General features: G+C 41.6%; 1 protein-coding gene across 1 annotated transcript; it reads right to left on the bottom strand.

Annotated features, from left to right (window-relative positions):
- Positions 1–1,458: 1,458 nt before the first annotated feature.
- cited1 (Cbp/p300-interacting transactivator, with Glu/Asp-rich carboxy-terminal domain, 1) lies at positions 1,459–10,105 on the bottom strand. Its single transcript, XM_020917807.2, has 2 exons — positions 9,862–10,105; positions 1,459–2,021 (listed from the first exon to the last, which is right to left on the bottom strand). The coding sequence occupies exon 2, from the start codon at positions 2,008–2,010 to the stop codon at positions 1,459–1,461; it is 552 nt and encodes a 183-aa protein (XP_020773466.1). The 5' UTR covers positions 2,011–2,021; positions 9,862–10,105.
- Positions 10,106–19,410: the final 9,305 nt, after the last annotated feature.

Genomic DNA, 19,410 nt, shown 5'->3' with positions numbered 1-19,410 from the left:
GTGTACTGTGGCCGAGTGTACAGGTAACAGTTGTGAAATTTCCTAGTGTGATGTCATTTTAACTAATTAAGAAGTCAAATTTAAACCTAGAAATGCACAGGACTCCCTAAAAACTCATCATTTTGTCCAGAGCAACTGCAGTAACCATGGCAACCCACTATTTATTTAACAGTATAAGGTCTAAAAAACTTTTTGACAAGGCAAATCTAATTTAGACCTAAAATTCTTCCAAAAACATATCCAGTTTTTCCTTTACTTTTTACTTTTCCGTTGGCGCCGTGTCTCTTGACAGGTGCATTTTGATATTAAAAGGAATCACAGTATGTATTACTCCGTGATGCTCCTGACTACAGTAGCTGTAATGCTGCAAGTGGTGCGGCTTTGTAGTTTACTAAAGTCGTACTAAGACACCCCGATAAATTCATATATAAGGCGCTCTGGATTATAAGGCGCGCAGTCGTGTTTTGATTAAATTAAAGGCTTTTAAGTGTGCCCTATAGTGCGGAAAATACGGTATTTGCAGAGATGAAATTATGAAAAGTATGATTTGATTGACATGTAACACGTCCCACCCCCGGACTTCATTCTGAGTCTTTAGGGAGTCCCAGAAATCCAAATGTTCGTAATGACCAAACTATGTAACTTGAGTATTCTAACCTGTCATATGCACTTTAAATCCAATGTGTTATTATTGGTCTACTGAGTTCAAATATTGCGTAACTTTCGTCCATTACCTTGAAACAGAAAATGCAACACAAAAATCACAAATATACTCACTATATAAGATAACTGAGTAATCAATTATGAAATAGTGATTTTGATATTAATAGAAAAGTCTTAATTGCTTTTATAAAACATAAGCTTCAACAGTGTCCTCCATACGATGCATTCAAGGACTCCACTGTGTTATCTGACCAGCCAGACCCACACGCGTTGACAAAACTTTACAAAGACAAGAGGTTCTGGAGATGTGTCCTGTCTCCCTGATTTCAGAGGGCGTGACTGACAGGTGGATTAACCAATCAGAGAGAAGCGTGGTCTGTTCTCGTCGAAAACAAACAGAAAAAATGCCGTAAAGGACTGAGAAACAGCGTGGATTTTCACAGAATCAACAGTCAAAGCCCAAAACTATGACTTATCTTCGGGAAAAGAAGTTGTTACTAGAATTTTGGAGAGATGTTTTCCGTAATTGAGAAACATGTGATACAAATGAGCAGCTGTGGTTGGACCATCTCAAATCTGGATGGAGGAAAATCAAGATCTATGGTCCGATTCCAGACTTTTCCTGATCTGAACAGAATGTAGAAGAGACTGGCTGGTCAGGCAAACTGAGACGAGAAGAGCCCAAACATCTGCCATGTCCGAAAAGCATCTTAGGACAAAACTGGAAGCTTGTAATTCCGATCTAAACTTTCCCCAAAAGTGTTTAAGTTTTTTTTGTTTTGTTTTTAGTTCCTCTCAGCATCCAGCAGGAACGTCGGACATGAAATCAAACTCATTCTGTCCCAGCCAAAGTTCTGGAAGTTCATTATTGCGATCCAACCCCAGCTCCACCACCAGGGACATGAGCACCTCCTCGTCCACTACGTCTGAATCTAGCGCCCCCTGGCTGTGGTTGACGGCACCTCCTCCGATGGGCGCGTTGGGTCCCATGTTCTGACCCACCGAGGAGAGCTGCGTCTGGGGGAAGCCTCTGTGCGACGCCGGGGTCTGGTGGAGGGTCTGCTGGAGGTTCTGGTGGAGGTTCTGGTAGTGAGAGTTGAGTTTCTGGAGGTGCATGCTGGCGATGAGGTGAGGTCCGTTCTGCAGGGAGAAGGCCGGGGGTTTGAGGTGGGATCCCGGCGTGGTCTGACCGGATGATGGGTTGAACGCGACGGAGGAGGGGGAGGCCTTGGCGGAGGTCTGGAAGTGAAGGAGGGAGGACAGGGGAGAGGAGGAGAGAGGAGAGGAGGAGAGAGGAGGCGAGCTGAGGTCCTTCATGGTGGAGCAGGGCAGCAGCAGTGAGGTCATCACAAAGAGACCTGAGATACAGAGAGAGAGAGTTAAACACCGGTCACAATACGCTCTATTCACGCTTACGCCACAAACCAGTTACAGGTGATACTTTATGTTATTAGGTTCTTTTTTCAGACCAAGAGCTTGTTTTCATACCTGACAGTTTCGACTGCTCACTAGGGGTCTTCCTCAGAGTGGTCACATGATGTTGCTGTTGTCTGGTCAGCTGATTTAAACAGGTTTTGGCGCTGTCTTCCTACCGGTGGAGGCAGAATAACAGCGGCATCTGCAGTGCGACTTCTTCAGGACAGTATCCCAGGTGTGTGAGAGTAAAAAAGCCCCTCGTCCCGGTTTATAGTCCCGTGGGCACATTTCCGTATTTCGATTGCCTCTTTAATCCTCTGTCCCAACGATGTTCGCTCCGTCCCAGTCCATAATGTGCTTCTCTCTTTTACAATGGTCAGAGATGGCCGATTTGAGTTGTTCCTGTTCTGCTTATTGTTTTGTTGCTCGTGTGCACGCCTTCGCTGTTTCCTTCTCGCATTCTGTCCCATGTGCCTTTTTTCGTGTACTGAACGCCCTCCCTGTTTCCCCGATGTATGTTTTGTTGCAGGACATGCAGGGTATTTCAAATATGACATTACATTTATGCTCCGGTTCTATTTTGTCTTTGGACGAGTAATTGTCTTGAGTTTTCTGTGCAGTTTCACTGGTGTGTTGATATTGTGTTTTTTAATATTAATGTTACCATGGGGGCTTTTTTACTCTCACACACCTGGGATACTGTCCTGAGGAAGTGGGACTGCAGATGGCGCTGTCGTCCTGCCTCCACCAGTAGGAAGATGGCGCCAAAACCTGTTTAAATCAGCTGACCAGACACGTCACAACAACATCACGTGACCACTCTGAGGAAGACGCTAGTGAGCAGTCGAAACTGTCAGGTATGAAAACAAACTCTTGGTCTGAAAAAAGAACCTAATAACATAAAATATCGGATGACCAAATGAACCTCATTGGGCCAGTTACAGGTGACTGTTTGGGCCAGCAGTACCCTCACTGATGTGGGACACCTCAGAAATGATGTTCGTCTCACAGTCACCAACCTCGGCATCACCTTAGACAGTGATTTTAAGTTTGACAAGCAGATCAATGGCATTTTAAAATAAAGTCTTTATCACTTGTGGCTTTTATCTAAAGTTAAACCTTTTTAATCTTTTAAACTTTTTGAACAAGTTATGCACGTTTTTATTTCATCACACCTGGACTACTGTAAAGCACTTTATTCCGGCATCTCACAAAACGCACTTTATCGACTACAGTTAGTCCAAAACTCTGCAGCGTGACTTTTAACAGGTACAAAAAGAGAGAGAGCACATTACCCCAATCCTTGCATCTTTGCACTTTGCAAGAGCCTAATGTAAGTCAATTGGAGCCAGAGTCAGAAGGAGCCAGAAGAGCCTCCTGGCCAACTTCCTAGTGCGGAAGTTGAGTGAGTAAGTAAGTAAGTCCCCATTTATATAGCTCTTTTCACAGACATTTTTGTCACAAAGACGCTTTACAGAGCATTACATTTAGCATATATTATTCATTCACTCTATACCCGGTGATGGTAAGCTACTGTTGTAGCCACAGCTGCCCTGGAGCAGACTGACAGAGGCGCGGCTGCCATGCCAATCAGCGCCAACGGTCCTTCCGACCACCACCATCAATCACACACACACCACTTTCATACTAGGCAATGTGGGTGAACTGTCTAGTCACTAGCACCAGTGCCCTGGGCATGTTCATTGACTGATTGTATTTAATTGACCTTGACTATTAACTGTTCTTGGAGACCTATGTAGCATGTTTTGGGATGAGGTGAGTTGTTGAGGTGATTCTATGTGTAGGATGAAAGGATACTACTGTTATTTGTAAGGTGCATTGTGTAACTTCTGGTGGAGGATCCATCACCTGCTTGTTTCTATGGAGATGTCATTGCTCTGCTTGGAATGTTCCACAATAGTGTTCCGTTTATGTTCAGCTAATCAACTATTACAACCATACCTCAGTTTTCATCATTTCAGCACTGATACACAACTCCGAGCGCACTGGGTACATTTAGAAGAAATGAGACGCCAAATCCACGATGATTCCAAACAGCACATACGTATGCAGTCTTCATTTACCGCTGATCATATTTACTTCACTTCAGTGGGTTTTATCACAGTCGGTCGGTGAGCCCAGTGTCGGGAACTACACCAGAATTTGTCTTCGCATGTTTGCAAACACCTTCCTGGTTTGTGAAGTAAGAGTGATTAGAGTGAAACTACTTTTGAAGCTCTGAATTTATTACTGTGTATATTTTCAATGCATTCTCAGTATTTTCTGAAAGAATAAAGGATAGTGATTAAATGTATTTACTGTAAATGGTCACAGGACTACAGATGGTTATGTATAAGAAAAGAGAAGACACCACCCAGAGTTTTCTCAAATAAAAGGGATGTAAAGTGATTTCAATTTAACCCAGGACTCAGATTTTTGGTACACATCGTCTTAAGGGTCTCTAGTAATGAGAAATGCATTTGAAAATACTCTGCTTTATTTTGGTCTAAGTGGAGGATGGAAAACAATTTGGTAGTCACAATTGTTATTTCCATGGAGGCAAGCAAAAAGCTGGTCCTCTAGAACAGACCTGGGGATTGTAGAGCTCCTGGGCCACATATGGTCCTTTGGTTGACTCTGACCGGCCCATTTAAGCTCATTTGGAATTACATAATAAACATATTAAGCTGCACTGCTTTTATTTTAGAGGTGTTTTTAATGACATTTTTTGTAAGGCAGTCTCACTTTTTCATTGCTTAGGCTACATTCAGACTGCAGGACTTAATGCTCAATTCCGATTTTTTTGTGAAATCCGATGTTTTCTGCAAGGTCGTTCACATTTCCAATTAAATGCGACTTGTATGTGACTCCAGTGTGAACAGTAAACGACCCGAAAGTGTCCCGCATGTGCACTGGAGGACACAATGACGTCAACCGCAGCGAGCGTGCTCTGTGTTTACGGAAGTTGTCCAAACATGGACATGAGCATTGAGCACCTGGAGATTTTAAACTTTCTCTTGTACCGGAGCCAGAACATGAACAACTTACTTGTTTTAAGGAGGAGATTGAGAAGGAGAAGGACGTGGCGTTTTGTGGGACAGTCCATTGAAAAGAACGTGTGGATGTGGAGACGGAGCCAAGAGTGGTGAGTGGTGATGTGCTTCGCTTCAGTGACACGGAGTTCATTAACAATTTTCAACTACTTCAGAGCAGAATAGTGACGTTTGTGGCTTGTTGATAACGTGTAGGTGGGATGAATGTGCTTTGGCCGTTCACACTGAAGTCGCATGTCAAAAGATCGGATATATATCAGTTACAGGAGCACATATCCAAGTGGCCTGGGTCGCATTTGAAAAAAATCGGATTTGGGTCACTTCAGGCTGCAGTCTGAACGTAGCCTTATTAGTCAAAACCAGTCTTACCAGCTTGTCAAAAGAAAGATATCTACTGCTTTCTTACAAATAAATACAAATAAAATTATACAGAATTGAGTTAAGCATTTTGGCTCAGCCCTCCACAATATTTTCTGTTTCTCATGTGGCCCCATGGAAAAAATAATCGCCCACCCCTGCTCTGGAAGTTACATAGTGCACCTTTAAAATGCTATACATGCCAGTCTGGTGTAAACCACATCCTCAGCTTATCCATTGCCCATGCAAAATATAATAGCCACAGATGTAAATGGTAAAGAAAACAACACACATGCTTGAGTTTATCACAGAAATGGACAGATATATAAGTTATACGAGCAAAAGGGATGATGAAAACTTCAAAACTACCTCATGAACAATATAAACCTTCCTCTCGCTCCCCTTTGTCTTTCTTTTAATGTGTTTTGTTTTTATTTATCTTTGTTTACTGAGTCTGGATGACATTTGTTTACCTGTTTTCTTTGTTGTAATTATGTTATGTTGCAGAATGTATGGTTACTGCTATTATTTAAAGGTGCACTGTGTAACTTTTCTGGTGGAGGGTCTGTCACCTGCTTGTTTCCCATTGCTCTGCCTGGAATGTTCCCCAGTGTGACATTAAACAGCTTGACCTTACACTTATTCAATTACAGGTGGTTTTATAGATCAAAAATATCTACAAAAACAGGCATTCTGACTGTGAGCGGGGTTGCCTTTCCACAGAGCTGACCTGTAACTCAATCTGGTTTGGTCTCTATGAAGATAGAAAAGTTTAGTACCACAGACTTTCGACTTCAGCTCCTGAGTCATAAAACTTCCAGACACAGCATTGATTTAAGAGGTCACGCGGTCACGCTTTAGTCACTCATGGTTTCGTTTACAAACATTAGAACATTAGATCCCTCACGGTGATCTGATCTATAGTCACATCTAAAGAGACTGAAATCTGAACTTTAAACTAATGCGAGACTCTTGTGTATTTCAGAAAATGTTTGTAGAGGTCTAAAATCTGTGTATCATTCATTCATTTGTTTTTCAAAAAAAAAAAAAGACAAAACATCTATTTTCTTCATGATTTATGTCCAAAACCAAAATAACTATTTGTTTTTTCTGTTTTCAATTTGTGTTTAAATGAATAAGGGATTCCGTTTCCATGACTTAAACTGCAATACTGGACTTTTGCGCCACATACAGACTAAACCCGGACTAAACCAGGATTAAAACAGGATTAAACCAGGACTAAAGCAGGACTAAAACAGGTCTAAACCAGGACTAAACCAGGACTAAAACAGGACTAAACCAGGACTAAAACAGGACTAAAAAAGGACGAGTGTCGGGACAGGCCTGGAGGTGCACCCGCATTGACTGTCGGGTGATCAGGACTGAGACCAGGACTGAGACCAGAACTGAGACTGAGACCAGACCAGGACTGAGACCGGAACCAGACCAGGACCAGACTAAGAATGAGATCGGGACTAGAGCAGGACTGAGACCAGGACCAGACTAGGACTGAGACCGGGACCAGACTAGGATTGAGATCAGGACCAGACCAGGATCAGACCGGGACCAGACCAGGACCAGACCAGGACTGAGACCAGGACCAGACTAGGACTGAGACCAGGACCAGACCAGGACTGAGACTGAGACCAGACTAGGATTGAGATCAGGACCAGACCAGGATCAGACCGGGACCAGACCAGGACTGAGACCAGGACCAGACCAGAACTGAGACCGGGACTGAGACCAGGACTGAGACTGAGACCAGACCAGGGCTGAGACCGGAACCAGACCAGGACCAGACTAAGAATGAGACTGGGACTAGACCAGGATTGAGACCAGGACCACACCAGGACTGAGACTGAGACCAGACCAGGACTGAGACTGAGACCAAACGAGGACTGAGACCGAGACCAGACCAGCACTGAGGCCGAGACCAGACCAGGAGTGAGACCGGGACTGAGACCGGGACCAGACCAGGATGAGACCGGAAAAGTCCTGGTTTAGTCCTGGTATAGACCTGGTTCAGTCCTGTTTTAGTCCTGGTTCAGTCCTGTTTCAGTCCTTTTCATTTCTTATTTTTGGTTTTATTTTGAAAAACGAATGAATGAATGATACACGGATTGTCTAAGACCACATAGAGACACAGGGACATCATTTGATACAGTACATCTGACACGGGGCATCTGACACGGACATTGAGAGGAGAGGAGACACAAAGAGGACAGTAGATTGTCTTAAAGCCGTCCTGTGTGGGTCTCTTGTTGTCTCTTGTCTTAAATGTCCTATATTACACTTTAATGGCCTGTATGTTTAGTTTTGTTTGTGTGCAAAGATCTGGGCCAAAACCTCAAAAGACACAAGCTCAAATCCCAAGGAGGCGACAAAAATATCCTAAAGACGGACATCTGAATCATTTTTCCAGAGCGGTTTTGGACGATGCCGTGTGAACATTTGGACCAGTGCCTTCGTTTTTACAGTTAATGCTTTTATGAGCTCGTTAAATTGCACTTTTGGCTCGGTTTTATAATTGGCCGCTGTTACAGATTCTCTAAGATTTATTTTAATTACAAAAACACTTAAATCCTCTGCACTGCATTTCAGCTTATTTGTTTTGACACGTCCAGAAGTGAAGCTCGTCTTTGCCAAAATAAAGGAAATGAACAGATTCCAATGGTTTTCTTGGCAACAAATTCACAATTAACAAGGAGAGTGAATTCAACCTTTAGTCCAAGCAACATAGATCACTTTAAAGAGCCCATGTTACGCTGTTTTCTGATCTATGTTCTGATGTTGTTTCCTCATCACAAACACATCCAGAGTTGTGTTTTGTTTCATTCACGTGTTTAACACATATTTAGGAGTGTTCTTCTCAATCAGAAAACACTTATGATGTTATGTGGTAATACAAGAAGTGCTCCACTGTGTTTTTAAACGCCTTCACTAAAATCATTTGGATACTTGCCAATCTTTACTAAAGGTTAAAGGAGCTGTTTACTTGAAAACTACCGCTTCATGACATCACAAGGTGGAAGAGAGTATTTTGAGCTTTAATAATAAAGGATTGCTCAAACATGTGTGAATGAAACAAAACTCAACTCTATCTAACCAGTCTAGAAACTTCTTGGTCCATACCATCTATGAATCTGTCACTGGGCTTAACCCTGGTTTTAAGTCCTGGTTCAGTTCAGGTTTAGTTCTGGTTTAGTTCTTTGTTAAGTCCTGGTTTAGTCCTGTTTAGTCCTGCTTTAATCCTGGTTTAGACCTGCTAAAGTCCTGGTAAAGTTCTGGTAAATTCCAGGTTTTGACCTGCTTTAGTCCTGATTTTGATTGCTAAAGGATGGGTTTATTCCTGATATAGTCCCTGGTTTAGTCCCTGGTTTAGTCCTGGTTTAGGCCTGGTTCAGTTCTGGTTTAGTCCTGGTTTAGTTCTGGTTTAGTCCCTGGTTTGGTCCAGCTTTAGTCCCTGGTTTAGTCCCTGGTTTAGTCCTGGTTTAGTTCTGGTTTGGTCCAGCTTTAGTCCCTGGTTTGGTCCAGCTTTAGTCTCTGGTTTAGTCCCTGGTTTAGTCCTTGTCTTAGTCCTGGTTTATTCTTGGTTTAGTTCTGATTTAGTCCCTGGTTTAGTCCTGGTTTAATCCCGGTTTAGTTCTGTTTTAGTCCTGCTTTCATTAGCAGCAAAATTTAACAACAAAATGAAGAAACTTGTTAAAAGTTCATAGTTTTGAATTCTGTACAACTGTCTGAGAGTAAAATAAACCCTGTATCACTGAACATAACATTTATTTAAGACTGATGGCCTATTTCAGTTTATTCTAATACAAATTTATTTATTATTATTATTATTATTATTATTATTATTATTATTATTCATGTAGGTTATATTTGGTGTTTTTTTTTACTGGTTATTCTTATACTTAACTGTTTCAACACTGCAATGTCACCACCACGGGACAAATGTCTTTAGTATTTAAACAACAATGCATAGGCTTATATTAGACTGACCTATTACAGCTGGCTAAAGAAATGAGCCTATAGCGCACCACAAGTTACATAAGAGAGGAAATATTTGTGGCTAAAAGGGAAATTAATGAAAAAGACAGAAAATGCATTGAAACATCACCGTTAAAATCAATTCAAAAGTATGAGTTTTGATTACTTTCTAATTTCACGCATCTTTAAATGTTAAACTTGTGTGGAGCGAAGCGAAAAGAACTTGACCTGGTTTTAATGTTATGTAAACAGTGAAGTCAGCGCACAGAGGAGAGACGAGGGGCTCCGAGGTTGTTCCGAGACGTTTGCGCGAGAAATAAAATCCTTAAAAGTTCAAAATGCGGTGAAATTTACAGCTAAAATCACTTTAAATGCATCGACTCACCTTATGCACGGAGTTTGTTGTTGTTTAGCAGCTCAGAAGAAAATGTTCGGATATAAACGTGGATGGAAAATGGACAAATCCACAGGTGATGCCCAAAAACATCCAAGTTTACGCGTAAAAGTCCGTGCGTAAAGTCTGTGCGTAAAAAGCGCGGTTCGCCGGTTTAATGAGAATGGAGAGAGTTTGGAGTTGCTGGTTCAGGCAGAGCTCCGAGTCGGACGAAAAGCTGCCGAAAGAGAGGAGAGCGGAGGAGACTGCGCCGCTGAACAGAGCCAAAGAGTGAATAAAAAGTACAGCTCCGAGTCTCTCCAAGTGAAGAGGGAGAGAGAAAGACAGAAAGAGAGAAAGAGAGAGGCGGGAAACACGGACTGGAGTCTGGAGAAGTGGGACTGGGGCTGGAATCGTAAAAAGGACTTGGTAGCTTTTCCCAAATCTAGAATGCAGTGATGTCATACTTCCAGATGGGCCCAAAGAGGCAGTTGATACTTTGCAGCTGATGCCATCAACTTTCCCTGGGGGTGTGATGCTAACTGGAGGCACTGCTCTGTCTGATACAGAGGTGGAACCAAGTCTTTGTTTTGCAAGTCTCAAGTAAGTCTCAAGTCTTTGGCCTCAAGTTCCAAGTCAAATACAGGCAAGTCCAAGTCGATTCTGAAGTCACCGATCCATAAGTCTAAGTCAAGTCCAAGTCGTCTGCTTTGAGCTTCGAGTCATTTCAAGTTTTTAAACCAAAGTACCAAATATATCTTAGATTTTTGCAATTTATATGATTTTTAAGATAAACTGTGCTTAAAACAATCATGGTATATTTATTCATGAGTATTTATAGAGTATATAAAAGTTGTAGATATGAATTATTATTATTATTTTTTCTTTTTAAATGCCTTGAGAAAATCTTAGTGTGAATCATTTTGGTCAGAATAGAAAGACTTCAAGTGTTTCTCAAGTTTTCTCAAGTTACAGGCCTCAACGCCGAGTTAAGTCTCAAGGCACTGACCTTGAAGTCCAAGTCAAGTCCCAAGTAGGGATGTCCCGATCACATTTTTTTTGCCCCTGAGGCCGAGTCTGAGTCATTTGATTTTGAATATCTGCCGATGCCGAGTCCCAGTCCGATATTTCTATAAAACATTATCAAATGAACTAAGAGCAAAGAATAAGATCCAGGATGTATCAAATGTCCAAAACTTAGATTTTATTAACTTTTCTAACCATTCACCATCATTGTTGAAAATCTTGACTTTTCACAGTCTGGTCTTGGAATGTGTAACTTAGTAAACTTAATGAACTGGACAAAACAGGAACCAGACCAGAATCAGATCAAACCTGAGACTCTGCACAATCTACACTTTGTACATTTGATATTATATGTTTGCATGTGCATTTAGGCTCGTCTATGAAATCCAAATAATACAAGATCTTACCAAATAAAAACCCTCCCATTCCCCCGCAAAGCCACCACATCCACAAACCCACCGTGGAGTTTCCTGATTCTGTCCTGGTTTAGTTCTATGTCTAGTCCTTGTTCAGTCCTGGTTTTGTCCAAAGTATAGTCCTGGTTCAGTCTTGTTTTAGTCCAAGGTCTAGTCCTGGTTTAGCCCAAGGTCTAGTTTTGGTTTAGTCCAAGTCCTGATCTTGGCCTGGTTTATTCCTGGTTTAGTCCTGTTTAGTGTAGTTCTAGTTCAGTCCTGGTTCACTCATGTTTTAGTCCAAGGTCTAGTCCTGATTTAGTCCAGCGTCTAGTCCTTGTTCAGTCCTGGTTTTGTCCAAGGAATAGTCCTGGTTCAGTCCTGGTTTAGTCTTGTTTTAGTCCAAGGTCTAGTCTTGGTTTAGTCCAAGGTCTAGTGTTGGTTTAGTCCAACGTCTAGTCCTTGTTCAGTCCTGAGTTTTGTCCAAGGTATAGTCCTGGATCAGTCTTGTTTTAGTCCAAGGTCTAGTCCTGGTTTAGTCCAAGGTCTAGTCCTGGTTCAGTCTTGCTTTAGTCCTGGTTTAGTTTTGGTTCAGTCCTGGTTTTGTCCAAGGTCTGTCCCTATTTTAGTCCAAGGTCTAGTCCTGGTTTAGTCCTAGTTCAGTCCTGGTTTTGTCCTGTTTTAGACCAAGGTTTAGTCCTGGTTTAGTCCTGGTTCAGTCCTGGTTTTGTCCAAGGTATAGTCCTGGTTCAGTCTTGTTTTAGTCCAAGGTCTAGTCCTGGTTCAGTCTTGTTTTAGTCCTGGTTTAGTTTTGGTTCAGTCCTGGTTTTGTCCAAGGTATGTCCCTATTTTAGTCCAAGGTCTAGTCCTGGTTTAGTCCTAGTTCAGTCCTGGTTTTGTCCTGTTTTAGTCCAAGGTTTAGTCCTTGTTCAGTCCTGGTTTTGTCCAAGGTATAGTCCTGGTTCAGTCTTGTTTTAGTCCAAGGTCTAGTCCTGGTTCAGTCTTGTTTTAGTCCTGGTTTAGTTTTGGTTCAGTCCTGGTTTAGTCCAAGGTCTATCCCCGTTTTAGTCCACGGTCTAGTCCTGATTTAGTCCAGCGTCTAGTCTTTGTTCAGTCCTGGTTTTGTCCAATGTCTAGTCCTGGTTCAGTCCTGGTCTAGTCCTGGTTCAGTCCTGGTCTAGTCCTGGTTCAGTCTGGTCTAGTCCTGGTTCAGTCCTGGTCTAGTTCTGGTTCAGTCTAGGTCTAGTCCTGGTTTTCCCTCGGTCCGGGGCAGATGTGGCTCATTGAAGGAAACAGAAGAAGTGAATCTGTGAATAATTAGTTTTAACTTGACCCTGGTTCTGTTTCTGTCTGTAAGAAAACTCCATAAGAAGCTCAAACGCACTCAACAGATACTTGAAACACACTGTTCCACCTGGTGATGTCATGAGGTAATACAGGAAATGCTCCACCGTGTTTTTAAACTCCATACACCATCACTAGAATCTACTGAACAAACAAGAAGGTTCCAGGTTCAATTCTCAGGCTTTTCCCTTCAACCCAAAACATGCACAATAAATACAAACATGAAGTGACGTGAAGTATATACTGCAAGTAAGAGTACTGCTACTTCAGTAAATATATGACTCAAGTAGGAGTAAAAGTATGCTGCTGGGAAAGTACTCTGAAAAAATACAATTACACCTTTAGAGAGAAGAGAGAGAGAGAGAGAGAGAGAGAGAGAGAGAGAGAGAGAGAGAGAGAGAGAGAGAGAGAGAGAGAGAGAGAGAGAGAGAGAGAGAGAAGAGAGAGAGAGAAGAGAGAGAAGAGAGAGAGAGAGAGAGAGAGAGAGAGAGAGAGAGAGAGAGAGAGAGAGAGAGAGAGAGAGAGAGAGAGAGCAGAGAAGAGAGAGAGAGAGAAGAGAGGGAGAGAAGAGAGAGAGTGATAAAGACAAGAGAGAGTGAGGTAGGGAGAGGGAGAAGAGAGCGAGGGAGAGATAAAGAGAGAAGAGAGGGAGGGAGGGAGGGAGGGAGAGAGAGAGAGATAAAGAGAGAAGAGAGGGTGGTAGGGAGAGAGAGAGAGAAGAGAGGGAGAGAGAAAGAGAGAGAGAGAAGAGAGGGTGGTAGGGAGAGAGAGAGAGGGAAGGCGCGAGAGAAGAGGGAAGAGGAGGGAGAGAGAGAAGAAAGGGAAGGAGAGAGGGGTAGAGAGAGATAGAGAGTGAAGAGAGGGAGGTAGGAAGAGAGAGAAGAGAGGGAGGGAGGGAGAGAGAGAAGAGAGGGAGGGAAAGAGAGCGAGAGAGAGATAAAGAGAGAAGAGAGGGAAGAGAGAGAGAAAAGAGGGAGGGAGCGAGAGAGAAGAGGGGAGAGGAGGGAGAGAGAGAGAGAAGAAAGAGAAGGATAGAGAGAGAGGGAGAGAGATAGAGAGTGAAGAGAAGGAGGTAGGGAGAGAGATAAGAGGAGAGAAAGGGAGAGAGATAAAGGAGAGAAAGAGGGGAAAGGAGGGAGAGATAGAAGAAAGAAAGAGGGGAGAGGACGGAGAGACAGAGGAGAAAAAGAGGGCAGAGAAGGGAGAGAAAGCGGGGAGAGGAGGAGAGAGAGAGGGGAGAGAAAGAGGGGAGAGGAGGGAGAGGGATAAAAAAGAGATAGAGGAGAGGAAGAGGACGGGGAGATTGAGGAGAGGGAGAGGAGAGAAGGAGGGGAGGGAAAGAGAGAGGAGAGGGAGAGCAGGGGGAAGAGAGAGAGAAGAGAGTGATGAGGAGGAGAGGAAGAAAAGAGAGATAGAGGAGAGGAAGAGGAGGAGAGAGAAGGAGAGGGGGATGAGAGGGAGATACAGATCCACGCGCCCGACTCTTTTCTTCCGTTGGCTGCGATGAAAAGACGACATCTGTCTCTTTTCTCTCTCTTTTGTGCCTCTCTCTCTCTCCTCACACTCCTCCTTTTGTTTCTCTCCTTTGGGAAAAAAACACGTTATGCTAATTTAGAGAAAAAAAACATCAAATTTACACTTTTTCATTTGGATTTGAGCGCGAACCAGGAACGGACAGAGACCAGACAAACGACAAATAATGGAGAGATTAAAAGAGGGAAAGAGGGAGAGGTGTGTAACGGATTTGAGACAGATGGAACTTCAATATTTATGCGATTTTAATATAAATTTCTTGTCAAATTATTCAGGAAAAACAAATAATTCTTGAAAAACATGCATTCTTACTTTGCTTGCCTCTCCACAGATATGAGCTGTGACTTGACCTCACAACCTGCTTGATTTTATGTTCCACAGTAAAGCATTAAACTTATCTTTCTTGTATTTAGGTGTTTCTGTTGGTCTAAAACACTTTGAAAATCTGGGTCTGGTGCTTGTAACCATGGTAACGGACAAACTTTGGAACATTCTACACAGATATACAAGTTTAATGCCATATTGTGGAACATTCATGGCAAAGCAATACCAAAGCAAGTTGCACGATGCATCTTTAAAACTTGTGAACTGGATCTTGACTTTAATGGCTATGAGAGAAAGTAACAACAACTAGCATGCAATTGCACTTCCTGACTATTTGTCATAATGTTGTTTCCTCATCACAAACAGACCTGGAGTTGAGTTTTGTTTTATTCACATGTTTAACACATAAATATTTAGGCTGAGTTCTTCTCTCAAACAGAAAACACACTGTTCCACCTTGTGATGTCATGTGGTGATACAGGAAGTGCTCCACTGTGTTTTTAAACTCTATACACCTTCACTAGAATCATTTTCTGCCCTGGAAATGCCAATCTCTCACTGAACTAAAGGTAAAAGGAGATGTTACAAGGGACAGTCGGGAATTATGGACACCTCTTTCCTAGTGAGCCAGAGTGTTGGAGACATGTGGAGAAACTTTTTTAAATATTCCATCCAGTCCTTGTATTTGCAGAGGTCGCTGGTGCTAGGCTAGTGCATGTCAATGGCCATAGATAGCCTGTCACTAAAAACAGTCTTACCCACTCCACAAAACACCCAAAGCAAATCTGTTATTACACCAGACTGTTGATGTAAATGTTTGTGTCGATAGAATAATTTTAGAAGTAAAACCAGCCTTGCATTTGAAGAATTTATGTCTGAGCAGCAGCAGCGAGTTGAATTTCCTGATAGAAAGCTCAGCAGCGGCGGACTGATATATGAGAAAATAGTCCCTCAACATGCGATGATCCATGTGATGCAAGGTTCGTTTTATTTCAAACATTATTCTATCAACACAGACATTTACATCAACAGTCTGGTGTAATAATAGATTTGTTTCGGGTGTTTTGTGGAGTGGGTAAGACTGTTTTTAGTGGCAGGAGAACTATGGCCATTGACATGCACTAGCCTAGCACCAGCGACCTCTGCAAATACAACGACTGGATGAAATATTTTTTAAAGTGTCTCCACACGTCTCCAACACTCTGGCTCACTAGGAAATTAGGTCTTATGTTCAAAATTCAAGACTGTCCCTTTAATTTGAAAACTATTACTTCATGACATCACATTTTGAGCTTTGGAGATATAAACAGACTAATAGTTACTCAAACCTGTGTGAATGAAACAATGGTATATTTTTGGTCAGGTATCAACATTATTACTTGACAGAGAGGTCTCAAAAGTCAGCTTCTTGTAATATAGGACCTTTAAATACATGGGGGAAAAATATGGAACAGACCCTTTAAAAGACTAAATAACAAAGTTGTCAGAAAGTGATAAATTGTTTTCTTAAATAGTTCCGATGATGTAAAACTGCCCCTGTCTGTGCGTGTTATGTAACTTGCAGATTTGGGAGTTCTGTTTTTTCACTTAAACCTTTGTGTCTGTTTAAAATCTACAAACTCAGAGGGAAAAAAAACAGATTCACACACAGACACGGAGCACATGGAGTTTGGATTTGGCACAGAGACGGAAAACTGTGAAGTACATGGAAATTGTGAGCTTAAGACAAGATATAGTCTTGTGGTTTTGTTTTGTGGTTTTAGATTACACAAAAATGACTCTTGTGAGCTTTAAGTCATGTTATAATGTTATTACCTCATCAAAAACATATCTAGAGTAGTGTTTCATTGCATTCACAGTCTGTTTAAATCTCCAAAGCTCAAAAGGTTCTGTTCCAACTTGTGATGTCATGAAGCAGACGTTTTCAAGTTACCAGCTGTACCTTTTACCTTTAGTTCAGTAGAGTTCGGCAATTCCAGAGGCTTAAATTATCCACATGATTCTAGTGAACGTATATAGAGTTTGAAAACACAGTGGAGCACTTCTTGTATTACCACATTACATCACAAGGTGGAACAGAGCGTTTAAGAGGAGAACACAGTCTAAATATGCAGGATTTGTGTGTTCAACATGTGTGAATGAAACAAAACACAATTCCGGGTCTGTTTGTGATGAGGAAACAACATTAGAACATAGAAAATCGTGTATATTTTTGTGGTGAGATAATTCATTTTTCGTGTAAACAGATTATTTGTCTAACGCTAAAATTATGGCCTCACAACAAGAAGGTTCTAGGTCAAGGGTGGGCAAACTACAGCCCGGGGACCATATGCCAGCTCTTTAATCTTTTTGATTTGACCTGTTGATCTTGAATAATGATGATAATAACGATAATTTTCAGAGTTTTAAAAGTAATTTCAGTAAATAGTAAATACCGTGGGACTTGAAAGACAGATATTTTGTTGTAATGCTTTGTGGTGATTTTCAATGATGAGATATTTCAATAACATGGGGTCTGTTTTCTACATATCCCATGTTATGTTTTCTCTCTGGATTATCAAACACTCCACCCATCTGCTCCAGGTCCGGCCTTTCCGTCAAATTTTACAACCCTTTGTGGCCCACGAGTCACAAAGTTTGCCCACCCCGGTTCCAGGTTCAGTTTCCAGGCCTTTCTCCTTCATTCCAAAACATGCACATTTATAGGTCAAATCCTCCAGCTAAGTTAGTCCTGACCAAGACCAGGAGATGGTCCCTCTGCTCCTGACAGATTTAACCCAGACATGAACCCGGATATGTCATTGCTCTGCCCGGAATCGTCCACAGTGTGACATTAAACAGCTCTATCTTACAGGTGGTTTTATAGCTCAGAAATACCTACAAAAAACAACGTTCTGGCTGTGAGCGGGGTCGCCTCTCCACAGATCTGACCTGTAACTTGATTTGATCTCCATGAAGATAGAAAGGTTTAATGCCATACTGTAAAACATTCCAGACAAAGCAATAACATCTCCATGGAGAAAAGCGTTTGATGGATGTTTTTGGGAAACTTGAAAATCCCATAATATTTAGTCAATTTTTAAAGCTACTCTGTAACTTTACTGGCAGAAGGCATTTCCTAGTGAGCCAGAGTGTTGGAGACGTGTGGAGACACTTTTTAAAATATTCCATTCAGTCCTTGTATTTGCAGAGGTCACTGGTGCTAGGCTAGTGCATGTCTATGGCCATAGTTAGCCTGCCACTAAAAACAGTCTTACCCACTCGACAAAACACCCAAAGCAAATCTGTTATTACACCAGAGTGTCGATGTGAATGTTTGTGTCGATAGAATAATTTTAGAAGTAAAACCAACCTTGCGTTTGAAGGATTTCTGTCTGAGCAACAGCAGCGTGTTGTACTTCCTGATAGAAAGCTTGGCAGCGGCGGACTGATCTTTGAGAAAACAGTCCCTCAACATGCGACGATTCCAGACAAAGCAATAACATCTCCATGGAGAAAAGCATTTGACAGACCCAAATGCAATATTTTTGTCATTCTACTTACATTCACTTCAAATTCTAAATCAGATGGTGCAGATACTCGAGTAGTAGTTTCCCCAATTATGTTTTCTTTTACTCCTTTTTTTAAACTTTCTTTTAACAAATTTGTACTTCTTGAGTATTATCTTGAAGTGACAGAGCCATACTTTGAGAATCACTGTAATTATACCATACCTAATGAGAAGAATGCCTGTTAATTTACCCCCCCCATGTAACATTTGTAAGGCTAACAACTACTACCATGCTAATCACACACTTCCTGATTCTTAGACAATTAGATACAGACAGTACGCACATATTGCTCAATTGGGGGAAAAAAACTAAAGATACAGCATCTTGAACCTTCAACAAAAAACAATAAAGCAAAAATGTGTGTATAATATTTTAATTATTTCATCGTATTTACATGAAAACAGTTAAAGTCAATTCAAGAACAATAAATGCAGACACATTTTCAAATTAACGGTTTACAAAAGTTTTCGTTTTTTGCAAAAAATATACAATATCCACAATATTTTTATACATTTAAAAAAAGATGTGATGTTTTAAACTATTTATAGAACGATATTTCCGTTTCTGAAAATAAAGCAGAACCGTTTCAGCGTTTTAAAGGGCCCATACTACGCTATTTTCTGATCTATGTTATACTGTTGTTTCCTCATCACAAACCAAACAGAACTGGAGTTGGGTTTTGTTTCTTTCACACATTTAACGCACAAACCCTGCAGATTTGTTTTTGAGGAGATAACAGCATTATAACAAGCCAATTTTGCGTAATATAGGACCTTGAATGTTTAATCACGCTGTAAAAACATGACTTAAAATGACTTGAATTCAGGAGTTTTGAGGAGTTTATAACATTAGAAGCGTCCCATAACTCCCTCCTTACAGGGTTTAAAATAGTTGGAAGAGATTAGAGTCATGCTAAAGTTAAAATGAGAGAGAGGGCGTTTATAATTACAGAAGAGAGCTGACGAGTCCATGTTTGAGACAGAAATACCCAGTTTAGAGAACACAGCTGGAGCTCACCGATGGACACAGAAGGACTACTGTTTAATGAAGGAAAGAGGAATGAACATGAATGAATAAAGTTGGCTCAAAGAGGAGGGTTAGACCTGGGTTAGTCCTGGTTTAGTCCTGGTTTAGTCAGTGCTAGTTCTGTCCAAGTTCAGTCCTGGTTTAGTCCCAACTCCTCCTCCCATAACACCATTACTTGATGATTGTGATTGGGTAAGGAGGATTCGTTTTTAGTCCTAGTTGAGTCCTGGTTGAGTTCTGGTTTAAGCCTGGTTTAGCTCTGGATCAGCCCTGGTTTAGTCCTGTTGTTTAGTCCTAGTTTAGTCCTGGTTCAGCCCTGTTGGAGTCCTGGTTTAGTCCCGGTTTAGTCCTGGTTTAGTCCGGTT

This window comes from Boleophthalmus pectinirostris, unplaced genomic scaffold (genome assembly GCF_026225935.1).
Source record: "Boleophthalmus pectinirostris isolate CB_2022bp ecotype Guang Dong unplaced genomic scaffold, ASM2622593v1 HiC_scaffold_20, whole genome shotgun sequence".
Taxonomy (NCBI): domain Eukaryota; kingdom Metazoa; phylum Chordata; class Actinopteri; order Gobiiformes; family Gobiidae; genus Boleophthalmus; species Boleophthalmus pectinirostris.
This window is presented reverse-complemented; position numbering and strand designations above follow the sequence as displayed.

Coding starts and splice junctions, on each gene's coding strand:
- cited1 (XM_020917807.2), bottom strand. CDS start 2,010: ATGACCTCACTGCTGCTGCCCTGCTCCACCATGAAGGACCTCAGCTCG.